Source organism: Pithys albifrons, chromosome Z (genome assembly GCF_047495875.1).
Source record: "Pithys albifrons albifrons isolate INPA30051 chromosome Z, PitAlb_v1, whole genome shotgun sequence".
NCBI classification, from domain to species: Eukaryota; Metazoa; Chordata; class Aves; order Passeriformes; family Thamnophilidae; genus Pithys; species Pithys albifrons.
Genome location: NC_092497.1, coordinates 49,612,435 through 49,625,802, shown reverse-complemented (window position 1 = coordinate 49,625,802; position 13,368 = coordinate 49,612,435). Strand labels below are relative to the sequence as shown.

At 42.0% G+C, this 13,368-nt stretch overlaps 1 protein-coding gene across 1 annotated transcript; it reads right to left on the bottom strand.

The window, feature by feature from the left end:
• Window positions 1-880: 880 nt before the first annotated feature.
• Window positions 881-11,836, bottom strand: LOC139684761 (protein farnesyltransferase/geranylgeranyltransferase type-1 subunit alpha-like). The gene is made up of 9 exons (XM_071581013.1): window positions 11,668-11,836; window positions 10,940-11,025; window positions 10,272-10,386; window positions 9,435-9,539; window positions 8,593-8,719; window positions 8,013-8,161; window positions 5,108-5,170; window positions 4,522-4,693; window positions 881-2,999 (listed from the first exon to the last, which is right to left on the bottom strand). The coding sequence occupies exons 1-9, from the start codon at window positions 11,808-11,810 to the stop codon at window positions 2,868-2,870; spliced, it is 1,092 nt and encodes a 363-aa protein (XP_071437114.1). The 5' UTR covers window positions 11,811-11,836; the 3' UTR covers window positions 881-2,867.
• Between the last annotated feature and the right edge of the window lie 1,532 nt (window positions 11,837-13,368).

Sequence of the window (13,368 nt, the reverse complement as noted above, 5' to 3'; positions counted from 1 at the left end):
ATGGGTAGAAACATACGCGTTTTTTTCTATGCTGTAGTTTCAGATGTGTTAAATGAACTTCAAACATGCTAATCACAAAAAAAAAAGGCATGCAGAGAATGCACAGAATTAATGTATTTTAAGTGTTAAAAAAATAATCTCCACTACTGTTTAATTACCACAGCAGCTTTTAATGATTAGTATCATAAAGACTGATTATGTTATGGAATAAATACAAGCTTTTGTTTGTTCTCCTTATGATATTTTCCAGTGAAATGTTTCGTATCAGACAAACACTCTATAAAAACACAGTTTACAATAGCCATTGACTGAAAACAGAGGAGATGCAGTTTTCTGGTGCAGGCATACACATTATTTGCAGTTCTGTACTGCAGGTGCCTTCTGTCTTTCATAAAGGGGAGGAAAAGTACTCCTTGGCTAAATAATGCATGGAAAAGATAGGAAAAGGAGAAACAAGGTTAAGACATCTAACAGAAATAGATCCCAAATAAAGCCATTCTTTCCCTTCCTGTTCAGAGAAGATACATTAACATAACCAGTTCACCTCTTGACTCATGACTTCAGTTTGATCTGGTTACAAATGGTGAATAAAAAATTAAAAGATCAGATTTTCAGTGGTCTGAAGAGAATTCCAAGAAAAAAACTAAGCAGATCATCTAGGATCCTCAAAGGATTTTTTCTGACTGTGCAGATAAGAATCCAAGGCTCCACTGAGTAGTTAAGTGTACTGGAAGTTTCTGGGTTAAGATTACTCCAGTGCAAAAGACACCTCAATGCGACAGAATTCAGTATCTGCAAAAGGGGGTCTTTTATCCCTATTAGCATCTGAGAACTATGCAAAAATAAGCCCCAAAAGAAATACACTAAAAAAATTGAGACATACACTTTATCTATTTTTATTATAAAATTACACTTGATGTTAGTTGTATGTAATAGTACACGCTGACAATTGCTGCACAGCTGCTGCCATATAGCGCAACAACTGCAGTACCTGCTTGCACTAACCAGGTTACTTTATATCCACTACAGCTGAGTTAACTGCAGTCAGTACTGCATGTGATGAGACAGTGTTAGGAACCACAAGTGGGTAAGCCAGGACTTCAGATTTAGTGCTTCACAGAACCACAGAATTTACGTTGGAGAAAACCTCTAGTATCAAGTCCAGCCTTTCACTGAGTACTGCCAAAATAGTAGGTATAGTTTTATGTATTTTTGGTTAAGAACTAAAACCTTTACTTGATACATTTCAATAATTAAGTCTTAATACAACCCAGACCAGAAAATTCCCCCCCAAACTTGACAATTTTATGGAATAGGTCCTAAAGGAGCTGACTTGGAAAGACGCCCTCCTTGATCTGCTTCTTGTCAAGAGTCGATCTTGTGGTGGCCTCTTGGTCACAGCAACCACAAAATGATCAGTTTAAAATCTCTGTTGATAGGAAGAAAAGTGCCAGAAAAACCTCAGCTCTGGACATGCAGAGAGCAAAACTCAGGCTGCTCAGGGAATTAGTAAGATTCTGTTGGCAAATGTTTTTGCGGATGCTGGGGTCCATCAGTGCCGGTCACTTTTCAAACATCACCTCCTAAGGGCACAGGAGCAGGGAATTCCCAAATGTTGGAAGTCAAGCAGGGCTCTTCTCTTGGAAATAATGCAAAGAAGGAAGGTGTATGCCCAGTGGAAAAAAGGTCAACTGACATGGGAACCATTCAGAGATGCTGCTTACTGGTGGAGCGAGAAAATTCATGCAGCTCAACTGGAGTTGAAGGTGGCCAGAAATGTGGGGGGACAATAAAAGGAGTTTTTTCAAACACGTTAATGGCAATAGGCAGTATAGAAATATCATTGGCCCATTACTGATTGAGGATGGTCACCTCACAAAGAGGGACAGAGACAAGGCAGAGGTGTTTAATGTTTTCTTTGCCTCTGTCTTCAACATGGATGATGGAGCAAGGGGGTCTCAGTGCCCTGCACTGGAGGACCATCACTGTGAGAATGAATGATCAACTGCCAGTTAACCCTGAAACTGTGCAGGATCTGCTGCTCTAGCTGAATCCCTGCAAGTCTGTGAGGCTTGATGGGATTTGTCCAAAAAACCTTGAAGAGCTGGCTGACGCCATCGCTGGCCAAGGGAGTGAATTTTCCTGCTCTGCTCTTCTCTGGGGCGGCCTCACCTTGAACATTGTGTGCAGTTTGGGCACCATGACAGAAGAAAGATATTAAGCTACTGAAGAGTGCCAAAAGGAGGTCAACAAAGACAGTGAAGGGCCCTGGAGGAGAAGCCATACAAGAAATGGCTGAAGTCATTTGGTCAGTTCAGCCTGGAGGAGACTGAGGGGAGACCTCATTGCACTTACAACTTCGTTGTGAGGGGAAGTGGAGGGGCAGACACTGATCTCTTCCCTATGGTGACCAGTGACAGGACTCAAGGGAATGGCCTGAAGTTGTGTCAGGGGAGGTTTAGGTTGAATACTAGAAAAAGGTTCTTTATCCACAGGGTGGCTGGTCACTGCAACAGGCTCCCCAGGGAAGTGGTCACAGGACGAAGCCTGAAAGCGTCCAGTAAGTGTTTAAATACTTTCAGGGATATGGTGTGACTCCTGGGGATAGTACTGTGCAGGGCTAAGGGCTGGACTTCATAATCCTTGTGGGTCCCTTCCAATTCAGCATATTCTGTGATTGTTGACTGCACCTAGAGCTCTCACCAGAAGCAGCAGCGACCCAGGACTATACAGCACTCTGCTCTCCTCTTTCATTGCAATACCTCCCACCAGAGGAACACTATAGTGGATTTTAAACTAGCTGATGACTCTACTTAATATTGCTTTAGAATGGCTTAAGAGCTTAACACTGTTTTCTTCATATTCAGTTACTGCTGTTTATCCATCAATGTGCTGCTCTGTTCAGTGCCTGAACTGTGCTTGCTCTTAAGGGACTTTCCTATGTATCTCCAGTATTCCTTTCGAATCGTGTCTTTTTCTTTAGCCAGAACTTCACACAACTACAAAAGAAAAATAGAGATATTTGAGTGTCATGCTTATGGAATCCTTAATTATCTTTATAAAACACACTCAATCTATGTTTCAGAGAGTATTAGAAACACCTTTCTCAGCAAGAATATTTGTTTTATTCACTGGTTTTGCAACTATCCAACAACATTAAATAGATTACAACTCCAATTAGTAGTCAACCAGTCACACTGCAGAAAAATCCCTCCAGTTTCATTTCAGTTTAAACAGATTTCTAGTGATTCCTCTTCATGCCTACCACTCATCATCCACCCCAGACTATTCAGCATGCAGTATACCACCGTATACTTCCTGAGAACCTTGACTGTCTTTTAGTGATCCAGCAGGCTGTAAACCACTTCATTCCAAACACTGGAGCATCATCCTGCCCTTGAATCTTCAGTACTCACAGTGGACTGACAGGAGCAATTTTGTTTCTGTTTTTTCTCGGCAGACTGTCCTAAAAGGGTTCTCCACGCAAGTCAGTAACCATCTCTCACGGTAAGTTAAGAGTCGGTGCTATACAGATATTCTGTATGTTGGGGTTTTTTTTTATTTTGGTTTGGTTAAGCAGGGAGGTACAGCAGAATTCAATTCTACTCACAGGACAGGCTGTGTAAACTTTACATGGTATGAATACTGTCTAAAAATATTCTAGTAAATTTCATTTCATTATACAGATGATATTGGCTTACTCAGTGAAATGGACTAGAGAAATTACAGGAGCTTGAATGTCTAAAGAGAGGAAGAAGTCAAATTCAGAGAAATAATATAAAGGGGACATGAATCATAAGGAAGGCACAACTGCACTTATAATCTGGTCCTGGAACACAATGGAAGAAAAATTTTCGGAAAGAATGATGCTGGAACACAAAAACACAAGGCAAAACTGCAGCTCTAATTACATCAAGCTCTAGTCTGTCTCACAGTGAATGGAAAGTGTGGTAAAAACTACATTACAAACTGCACCAAGGAATACCCAAATCTGAAGCACTGGGAGACACACAACACTGCTAGAAGTAATTTATTGTCTTTAGAAAATGGTGCCTGACATTTTTTACTGATGTCCCGAGGGACTGCTGTCTAAAAGCTAATTGTGCCAGCTTTCTTGGAAAAAGCTAAGAAGAACAAAAGGACCTTGAATTGTTTGATACAGATATTCTGAGAAAAAGTCACTAACCTATAGAGAAGAGAGTGAGTTCATGCTACAAAGTTAACTGTGGAAACTCTTCGATTGTTCAAACGTCTTCCGTGTGCAGGCAGTATTAGAAACCTTCCTTTACTACCAGCTGAAGAAAACTTACAGTGGTTTTGTAACTGGTGAGTTATTATTTGTATTTAAATTCATGAGACCCTTGTGATTGTCTGGCTTTTGTGTTCAACTCTTCATAGACCACTTGAGATTAACAAGTAGCCCATTCTATTTATGAAAATCAACCCCATTTTGTCAGGCTATAAAACCAGAGAGCAATTGAAGGCATCCTTGAGAAGCAAAACCAAGATGTCAAAACATACCTCCAATGCCTTGTTCAGTGTTTCTTCCTTGTTATCACACTGGTTTTCAAGCATATCTTCATATATGTCCACAAGAAAGGCAATCAGATAGGGTGAACTGTGACTGGGCTGTAAACTCAACAGTTCCTCTAACAGATTTGGATACTTAGAAAGACCACGATCCTGCAGAATCCTAGAACAGAGGTTAATAGGCTTAACATACAATGGTAGGAAATCTGGTGTAAATAACCGCATTTTTGTTACGACGCCTTTGAGATCAGTTTTGAAATCAGGTTGCAAATACAAGGCAGAAAGTAAGCACCATGAAGCACTAGTACAACTTAATGTTGTAGTAAGCTAGTATAGTTCATGCTCAGTTCAAACATGAGAAATACCTGCAGTCCTCCCACCAGAACTACAGGGTCAGAAGCTTAGTGGAAAGTTACAGAAAAATTAGGTTAATTTAATAGCATCTTGTGACAGTATTTGCCCGCTTGTTTAAGCACACTGCACTAGAATGAACAGCAACAAGTTCTTTTCAATTAAGAAGTAGGTATGAAACACCTATACAGATATTCTCTTTGCCTCACAGAGAAATGTATCTCACCCTTTTAAATAGTTCCAAGCACTCTCATTATGTGGCACTGCTTTGATCATCTCAAGAGTGTACCTGCAAGAAAAGGTAAGCAGTCATGAATGCAACCAATAACAATACAGTTAAGACATTACCTGAATGTGCTCAGAGCCTTCCAAATACATCTATCTAGTCTATACTTCAGTCTTGTTGAAGATCATCTCACCTGGCTCATAGATCAAATTTGGCTCACAATATAATCACCAGAAGTCTTGGAGAAGCAGACACTGTAAAAACTGCTTTAAAATCTGAAGTGTTCAATTTGCTGGACTTTATACAATAATTACCTGGTTCTCAAAATTATTAGCATAATACAAAGAAATATAAACGTAATACTCTCTCTTCTCCTCAACAAATAACTTGTGTCTTGCTCAGAAACAGCAAGGGGCTAAAAATGTCTGGAGTAACTGAAGACCAGGGTGAGCCTTGTTACTATGACTGTGGTATGTTCTGTACCTATTTGCAGAACTTTTTTTATGAGGCTGCACTCAAGCAAACCCATAGAAAGGCACAGCTTGAGCTTCCAGCTCACACAGTCTTCTGCAGCAGTTCTTTGAAAGTATCAGTGAGGCAACTGCTCTTAAAGTAAAACAGAAGACACTTCCCATACAGTTATAAAGCCACATTTCACCTTCTCAAAACAGACTTTATCTTCGGCCCTCTCCCAGCATAACCAGGCTTTCCAATGATTTTCAGAGACTGCATATACTTATAAAAGATTCTGTCAGGAGCACTCAAAAACCCCCACCTACAATCCTCTTTTTTAACATTCCTAAGTCACTATGACAAAGGCTGCATTTATCAAGCAACAAGCAACCCAATTACAGTTCTATAATGACATTTGAGACCTTTGACAGTTTGGTTCTTAAAAGGGTATCCATTTCTCTTGAACAGATCAAGGAAGGATGTCCAATCTAACCTCTGGGGAGAAGTAATATCCAACTCTAAGTCAGGGAAATAGTTCAGATCCATTAATCTGCAGGAAATTTATTGTATTGGGTTTCTGTGGCCAGGTAGTGGGGGACTGACAGGGGTGACTTCTCTTAGTAGATGCTAGAACTTCCTCTATTACCTGGTGGAGCCACTGCCAGCCAGCTACAGGACAGGCTTCCTGTCTCTGGCCAAGGCCAAGACAATTATGAATGATAGTAACACCTTAGTGATAACATGTTTAAGAAGGGAAAGAAAGTTATTGCACAACTGAAAATTGCAGCAAAGGAAGAGCGGAGTGAGAACATGTGAACAACAATGTAGACACCAAGGTCAGCAGAGAAGGAGGCAGAGCGAGGTTTTCCTGGTGCCAGAACTGAGATTCCCCTGCAGTCCGTGGTGAATACCATGGTGGAGCAGCGGTCTCCCTGCACCCATGGAGGACCACTTGCAACCCATGGAGGAGCCCATAACAGAGCAGGTGGATGCCTGAAGGAGGCTGTGATCCCATGGGATGCCAATGATGGAGCAGGGTCCTGCTGGGGACCTGCAGCCCACTAAGAAAGGAGCCCATGCTGGAACGCCAGCTCATTTGTGAAGGACTGCACTCCATGGAGAAGTGACCCATGTGACAGAAGTTTTCTGAAGAACTGTCCCTGGTGGGATGGACTCACTCCAGAATGGTTCATGAAGGACTGTCTCCCATGGAGGGACCCCGCAGGAAGCAGGTGAAGGATTTCTCTCCCTGACAGTGGCAGAAACAACCACAACCCTCATTCCCCATCTCTCTGCACTGCTGGGGGGTAGAACTTGGAAGGAAGGAGGGGTGGGGGGAAGGTGTTTTTAAGATTATGTTACTTCTGAATCTTTTGCTCTGATCCTGTCAGTAATGAATTTAATTAACATCCCCACTTTGAGTCCATTTTGCCCATGATGGTGATCAGTAAGTGATCTCTCCCAGCTCTTATCTCAACTCATGAATCCTTCGTTTTATTTTCTCTCTTCCGTCTGGTTTGAGAGGGGAGGGAGAGAGCAGCTTTAGTGGGTACCTGGCATTTAGCTAGGGTGAACCCACTATAGTTATAAACAGCAAGAGAAGTAGAAAGACAACCATGAAAGGTGGTGAGGGCTGAGATCCTCTACAAACAATGTAGTAATGGATCTATTCAGAAATTCAGTCTTTCTTCTGAAGAATAACACCAAAAAATTACAGTACATTATTTTAATTGCTCCTTCACTATAGACAAGTATCTTCTTGTAACTATCAACCCTGATCAGCAGCCTGAGATATGAAAACTATATAAAGAACCTTCTCTTATCACCATCAGTAGTAAAATACAAGTCTAGAAGCCCCCTTTGTCTTCAGTTAGAAACATAACACTTAGAAACAGTGAGCTCATTTTGCTCAAAACTGGCCAATTCACAGAGTTCACAGAGGTAATTGTCTTTGTGGCAACCACATACCCCTGAAAGCTCCATTCTTTTTTCAGCTGCATCAAATTCCTCACAAAAGGCAACCCCTCTTCCTACAATCTATATTCACTTTACATTTAAATCATTGTGGCCACTGTACTACTGAAACAGTAATTTAATACAGCTCAAAGAGTGCTTCTCTTTCCAAGCTTTCTCGGGATAGGATACTAATGAATGTCACAGCTTCCGTGGTTCCAGTGTCACAGATTTTCTGCAGGTTTTCCCACTATTGGTAGTTGATCGCCAAAAGTTTTGTTTGCACAATAAGGAGTAGGTCAGGAAAACAAGATTTATGAGAATAGCTTGCCCAGGGTAAGTAGCACTTGCTTCAGTCTAACACTTGTTCTGCTGTCCATGACAGTGAGCCCCAAAAGTGTATCAAAACAGGAAACCCAAGCCTATGGGAACCGTCAAAGTATCCCTTTGCTCAATGTAATGGAGAATGCTTAATGTGAGCCTGAATAGCATTACTAACCGGACTTCTCTGTCTAGGACTGCTGGATCATCATAGCCAGTGGTGTTGAAAATGACAAAGTGACGCTGGTTCCAAACAGAGTTGTTTCTCACATCTTCTCTCAAAAGCTGGTCTACATAGTCCAGTTCATTTTCCCATAATTTGAACTCCTATGGAAAGGGAAGGAATAAAGAGCATCACAATCAAAAGGTTTTATTTCTTTTAAATGCATGCTCCTTGCTTCTAAGTTGTTTGAACATCAGACACAGATTTACCTTGAACGAATCAACAAAAAGTTCGAAGGAAAATAAGTAAGGGTGCAGGAGGAACATGCTATACTATTTTGTGGCATTAAACAGTGTTAGCTCATTATTAAATGCACACACTACAGCAAGCTAACAACATTGCAACTTTTTGAACTCACTTCCTAGAAGGTACGTTTATAGCTAACCTTTACCACACATTAAAAACGCAGTTGTTTTTCCCCCTTCAGCCTTAAGAAACAAAGTGCCTAATGCAATTCAGATTGTATTTAAGAACCAAACCTCTACAACCTGAGCACATTATTTAAAGAATCAAGAGTTCTGCGGATATACAATACCTGAATAACCCATTGTCTGTGTTGCCACGCATGGTAATTTTTGGCATCTTGATTAAGAATGTCAGCTATGAACTCAAGCTCTTGGGACGGATCCTGCAGCCACTCCACCAACACCCGTCTGTGATGCCTAACCAACAAGAGGAATGAAGTCTGAAAATTTGTTGTGAATGTGTGGTCTGTGTAAAAAGCAGCATATAGCTATTGTACTACTTAGGAAAAAAAACATTAGTTCAATATTTCAAATTGAACATACCAAAATATTTCACTTGGCTCTGAAAGATGTATGATGCCTACTTATATGACAGTAAGTTCTAACTACATCTACACGTTGGCCAAACACCTCATGTTAGACAAGTAACATATACCTGAAGTAATATATTTCCACTTTTAACAGTCATGGCCAAAGTCTTCAGCAGAATAAAACTTCCTAGTACTACATAACTTCCCTGGTAATAGCAACGCTGCTGTTTTACCTATTTGCGTTCACTTGGAAAAAGCCCAACAACAGGCAGGCAAACTCCAAGACACAATAAAAGAAAAAGTATTAATTTCTACTTGTCCCTTTGTTTGCCTTTTCATAAGTCTTTTTTATCTTTCAGACTTATTTTGACAGTTTAAAAACTGAAATTAACAAGAAAACAAGGCCTGTTTAGCATGTTATGATCATATGTCTAGGACAAATAGCTGAAGAGAACTTTGACATAATGCAACTCTATTTAACTACTATGCTATTGCCACTGCAGCAGCTGCAGAATGCAAGTCTTAACAACCTTTAGCATCAACAGTCACAATTCAGGGACAATTTACAAACCAAAAGAAGTGAAAAGAATGCATGATTTTACCAGACTTGGTAGTTCTTTGGCTGATCTTCAATGATAGCTGTAATATACTTAAGTTCCTCATGGAGATTTTTTCGCAAAGACTGCAGGAGGACTCTCCGGAAATGCCTGTATAAAAGTCAAGCATTTCAACACTGCAACAAGATTTCCCTAAAATTCACAGAGAAGAATATAGAACCACCTTTGTTCACAGTTCTTCTAATAGATATTGAGTTAAAAATAGTGCAAAAACCTAAAAATAGTGCAAAGACCTAAACCACATATCTAGTTCTGTTAAAGGGTATTCAGTTATCAAACAGTGGGGAACTGGAGCATGATTGGTTACAACAATACGTTATCTAAGACTGTAGCAATCCTGTTTCAAATTAACGTGTCTGTCCACACTATGGCCTTTTTGTCACAGAAACTACGACTTCTATGCTTAAAATAATGTAAACTTACTGATTTTGTGGAAGTTAGTGGAACAAAGATGCATGAGAGGCACTCATAAACATTTGTGAGTTAAAAGGCCCTACTCTGAATATCAGAAATCCACTTCAGCATTTTGCCAAGGCCACATTATCAGATAAGTGATATAATTTTAAGCAGCAAAGTCCTTTCTGTGGGTAACCTTGACCTTGACTGATAATATCCTCAAAGCCAAATGAATGAAAACCACTGAATTAAAATGAGACACGGAAAATACTGAACAAAGGCTTTCTTCAGAAGCTCACTGGAAATCTACATACTCCTCTGTGTAAACTCAAGCAGTCGTGCCCTGATTGAACCATATGAAATACTAGAGACATAAGAGGTAGGCAATCTAACGACCTCAGAAATCATCCCAAGATTATTACATACCATACTGTGTAGTTTGCAGCATTTAACTCAATGGCATCTGCTGTCAGCTTGAAGGCTCTTTCGCTTCTCTCATCCCGCTGCAGAACAGCCCGGAAGTAATCATAGACATCTCGAACTAAACAGATAACAGCATCTTATCCAAGGCTATGAAACAATGCCTGATCAGGGGATAAGGTTAATAATCCTTTAAAGTTGCTTCCTATTTTGTGTACTTTAAATACACTTCTTTAAAACAGTAACTACATATTGCTCTGACAGCACTTTTGACTGAAACCTCTGCATGATATTGGCACACTGAAAACTGCAAAAGTAAGTTAGAAATACACCATCTAAATAATATAAAAAAACCTGTAGAAGTTCCATGCTGCCTACTCACACTATTTTCCTGAATGCAAGAGCTTCATGTCTCACTTCCACCTGAGGGCTGGAAATGCCTCATGTTGTGAACCACACTGTCTGCTGAATTACCTCTTAAGCTATAAGATTTTAAAGAAGAATCTTGGCTATTAACCAGTCTGACATGAAGACTCAACTTTACACATGCTGAGTGAAAACATCACACACAACCACCACAACACAAATTTAGAAAATGTTATCCAAAACATTAAGTCTTGCTTTAACAACTCTGAGGGCAGAAGTTTTCAGTGCAAAACATATTTAAGACTTACATTTTTCACTGTAGATGATTTGAACAACAGGATTTGGCCCATCATTTTGTGGGACAGGTTCAATATCTGCCCATTCCTTCCTGTCCCTGTAATTACATGTTTTTGTCTTTTCAATGCTTCGAAAAAGCACAAAATGCTACTTAAACCATGACACACACAGCCCTATGTCCAGCAATACATTACACCCTTGTACCCAACAGTCACTATTATTGTCACTACATTGTTGTCTACAACACAGACCAGCATATGAATAGGTAAAGGTGTCCCCAACATAAGGACATGGAACTGTTGGAGGAAGTCCAGAGGATGGCCACGAAGTTGGTTAAGAGGAGTGGGCTGTTAATCCTGGAGAAGAGAAGGTTGTGTGTAGACCTCATAGTATCTGAAGGGAGCCTACACAGAAGCTAGAGAGGGACTTTTTCAAGAACTGTAGCGATAGGACAAAAAGTAATGGGTACAAACTGACAGAGGGGAAGTTTAGGTTAGATATTAGGAAGAAATTGTTTGAAGGTGGTGAGACAGGAACAGGTTGCCCGGGGAGGTTGTGGCTGCCCCAACCCTGTCAGTGTTCAAGGCCAGGTTAGACAAGGCTGTGAGCAACCTGGTCTACGGGGAGGTGTCTCTGTGCCTGCCTCCAGCTCCCCCTGCTCCGGCCCCAGCTCCGTCACCCCACGTCCCCCACCCCGTGTCCGCAGAGTCCGTCCCGGCCTCGGGGGACCGAGCCGCACCTGTAAAGCACGTAGCCGGAGTCCTGCCCGTCCTCCTCCTCCTCCGGCAGCTGCCCGAAGCCGCCCTCCGGCTCGCCGCCGCCGCCAGCCTCCACGTTGCCCTCCGGCTGCAGCTCCACCGCAGCAGTGCCGTCGGCCGCCATCGCTGCACCGCCTCCTCCGGGCCCGGCAGCGCCACAGAGGCGGCGACAGAGCGGCCCCAGCTCCACAGCGCCCCCGCGCGGCGCGGAGGCCGCGCCGCCACCGGCCGCGCCTCGACAGGGAAGGGAAACGCTGGCGGTGCTTCCACACGAGCGAGGGAAAACAAATGGCGTTCTTTTAGGTTCAAACTTTCTGACAGCGCAAGGCAGTGGAATGTGGTCTCTAGAAACGGTGTAACTTAGACTGAGTTTTGAAACAGCCCGTTCTAACCAGTGGGTGAAATTGTGGAAGGCACCAGATCCAGCAGGAAGCGGTGAAGTTGGGCCCGGAGAGGAGCAGGCTCGGGGGGATCTATCTTAACGCTCTCTACAGCTGCCCCAAAGGAGGCTGTAGCCAGGTGGGGTTTGATCTCTTCTCCCAGGCAACCAGCGACAGGAGAAGAGGACATAGTCTTGAGCTGAACCAGAGGAGGTTTCACTTGGGCATTAGGAAGAATTTCTTCATAAAAAGGGTGATTACACATTGGAATGGGCTGCCCGGGGAGGTGGTGGAGTCACTGTCCATGGAGGCGCTTAAGGAAAGACTGAGTGCCATGGTCTGATTAACACAGTGGTGGTTCAGTCATAGGTTGGAATCGCTGATATTCGAGGTATTTTCCAGCCTCATTGATTCTGTGATCCTCTGAGGTGATGGTGGTCAGGAGGACAAAGCAGCTGAACTGAAGACAGTTGTTAGGAGAAACAGCTGCCTCAGTGTTACGGGTTTGTAATCTGGGGCATGCTGAAGTGCTTTAGCATGGAGAGGATTAAAGGCAGGCAGAGCATGTTCAGTAGGAAGGGCTGGATCTGTACTGTATATTCAGGGAGGTGGGAAATAATTCTATGTGTGGTGGAAATGGTTAAAGCCCTTAATTCTGAGGTGCTCAAGTTGAAAGGGCTGTTGTGTGTCATTATGGAAAGAATGATTCCACAACAACAATGAGAGAGTATAAATGCATGGCTGCAAATTGGAACACGAGATCCAGGATAAGGAAGAATCCGGTCTGCAGGTGGTTCTTCTGTCACTGAGCAGCTTTATTTCATTTGGTTTGTCACTTGTACTCTGTGTATTATAAACAGATCAGAGGAAATATGTACATATGGATGGGAGAAGCCTCAAAGACAGTAAATCCTGTTTTGTAAGAGACAGAGCAGAAAGAAAAGCTGCTGTTCCTGACCTATGGAGAAAAAAGTTGCATTGTGAGTTTTTTACATACCAACAGCTCTCCATGGACAGAAGGCACTTGAGACACAGCTCTTTAAGAAATCTGTTTTATTAGCTCTGCTGTTTGAGCAATAATTGGGTTTTTTTTAGTCAGGTTTCCTCCAGAATGAATACGTAATGACCTGCCCCTGCTAGTGTTTCTGCTGGTATCACCTTTGCTAGCTGTTTAACATGGATTAGACAGGCCAGATCCTGCAATAGGAGTTTATTTCCTCAGAGTGGCATAGCAGGACAAGAAAAAAGTGTGCTTCTCTAATGCCAGCCATGGGATGAGCTGGTCCAAGAATACCTTGCTCA

Coding starts and splice junctions, on each gene's coding strand:
- LOC139684761 (XM_071581013.1), bottom strand. CDS start 11,810: ATGGCGGCCGACGGCACTGCTGCGGTGGAGCTGCAGCCGGAGGGCAAC. Junction 10,387..10,939: donor AATCATCTACAGTGAAAAAT/GTAAGTCTTAAA, acceptor TTATCTGTTTAG/TTCGAGATGTCTATGATTAC. Junction 8,720..9,434: donor CCAAAGAACTACCAAGTCTG/GTAAAATCATGC, acceptor CTTGTTGGTTAG/GCATCACAGACGGGTGTTGG.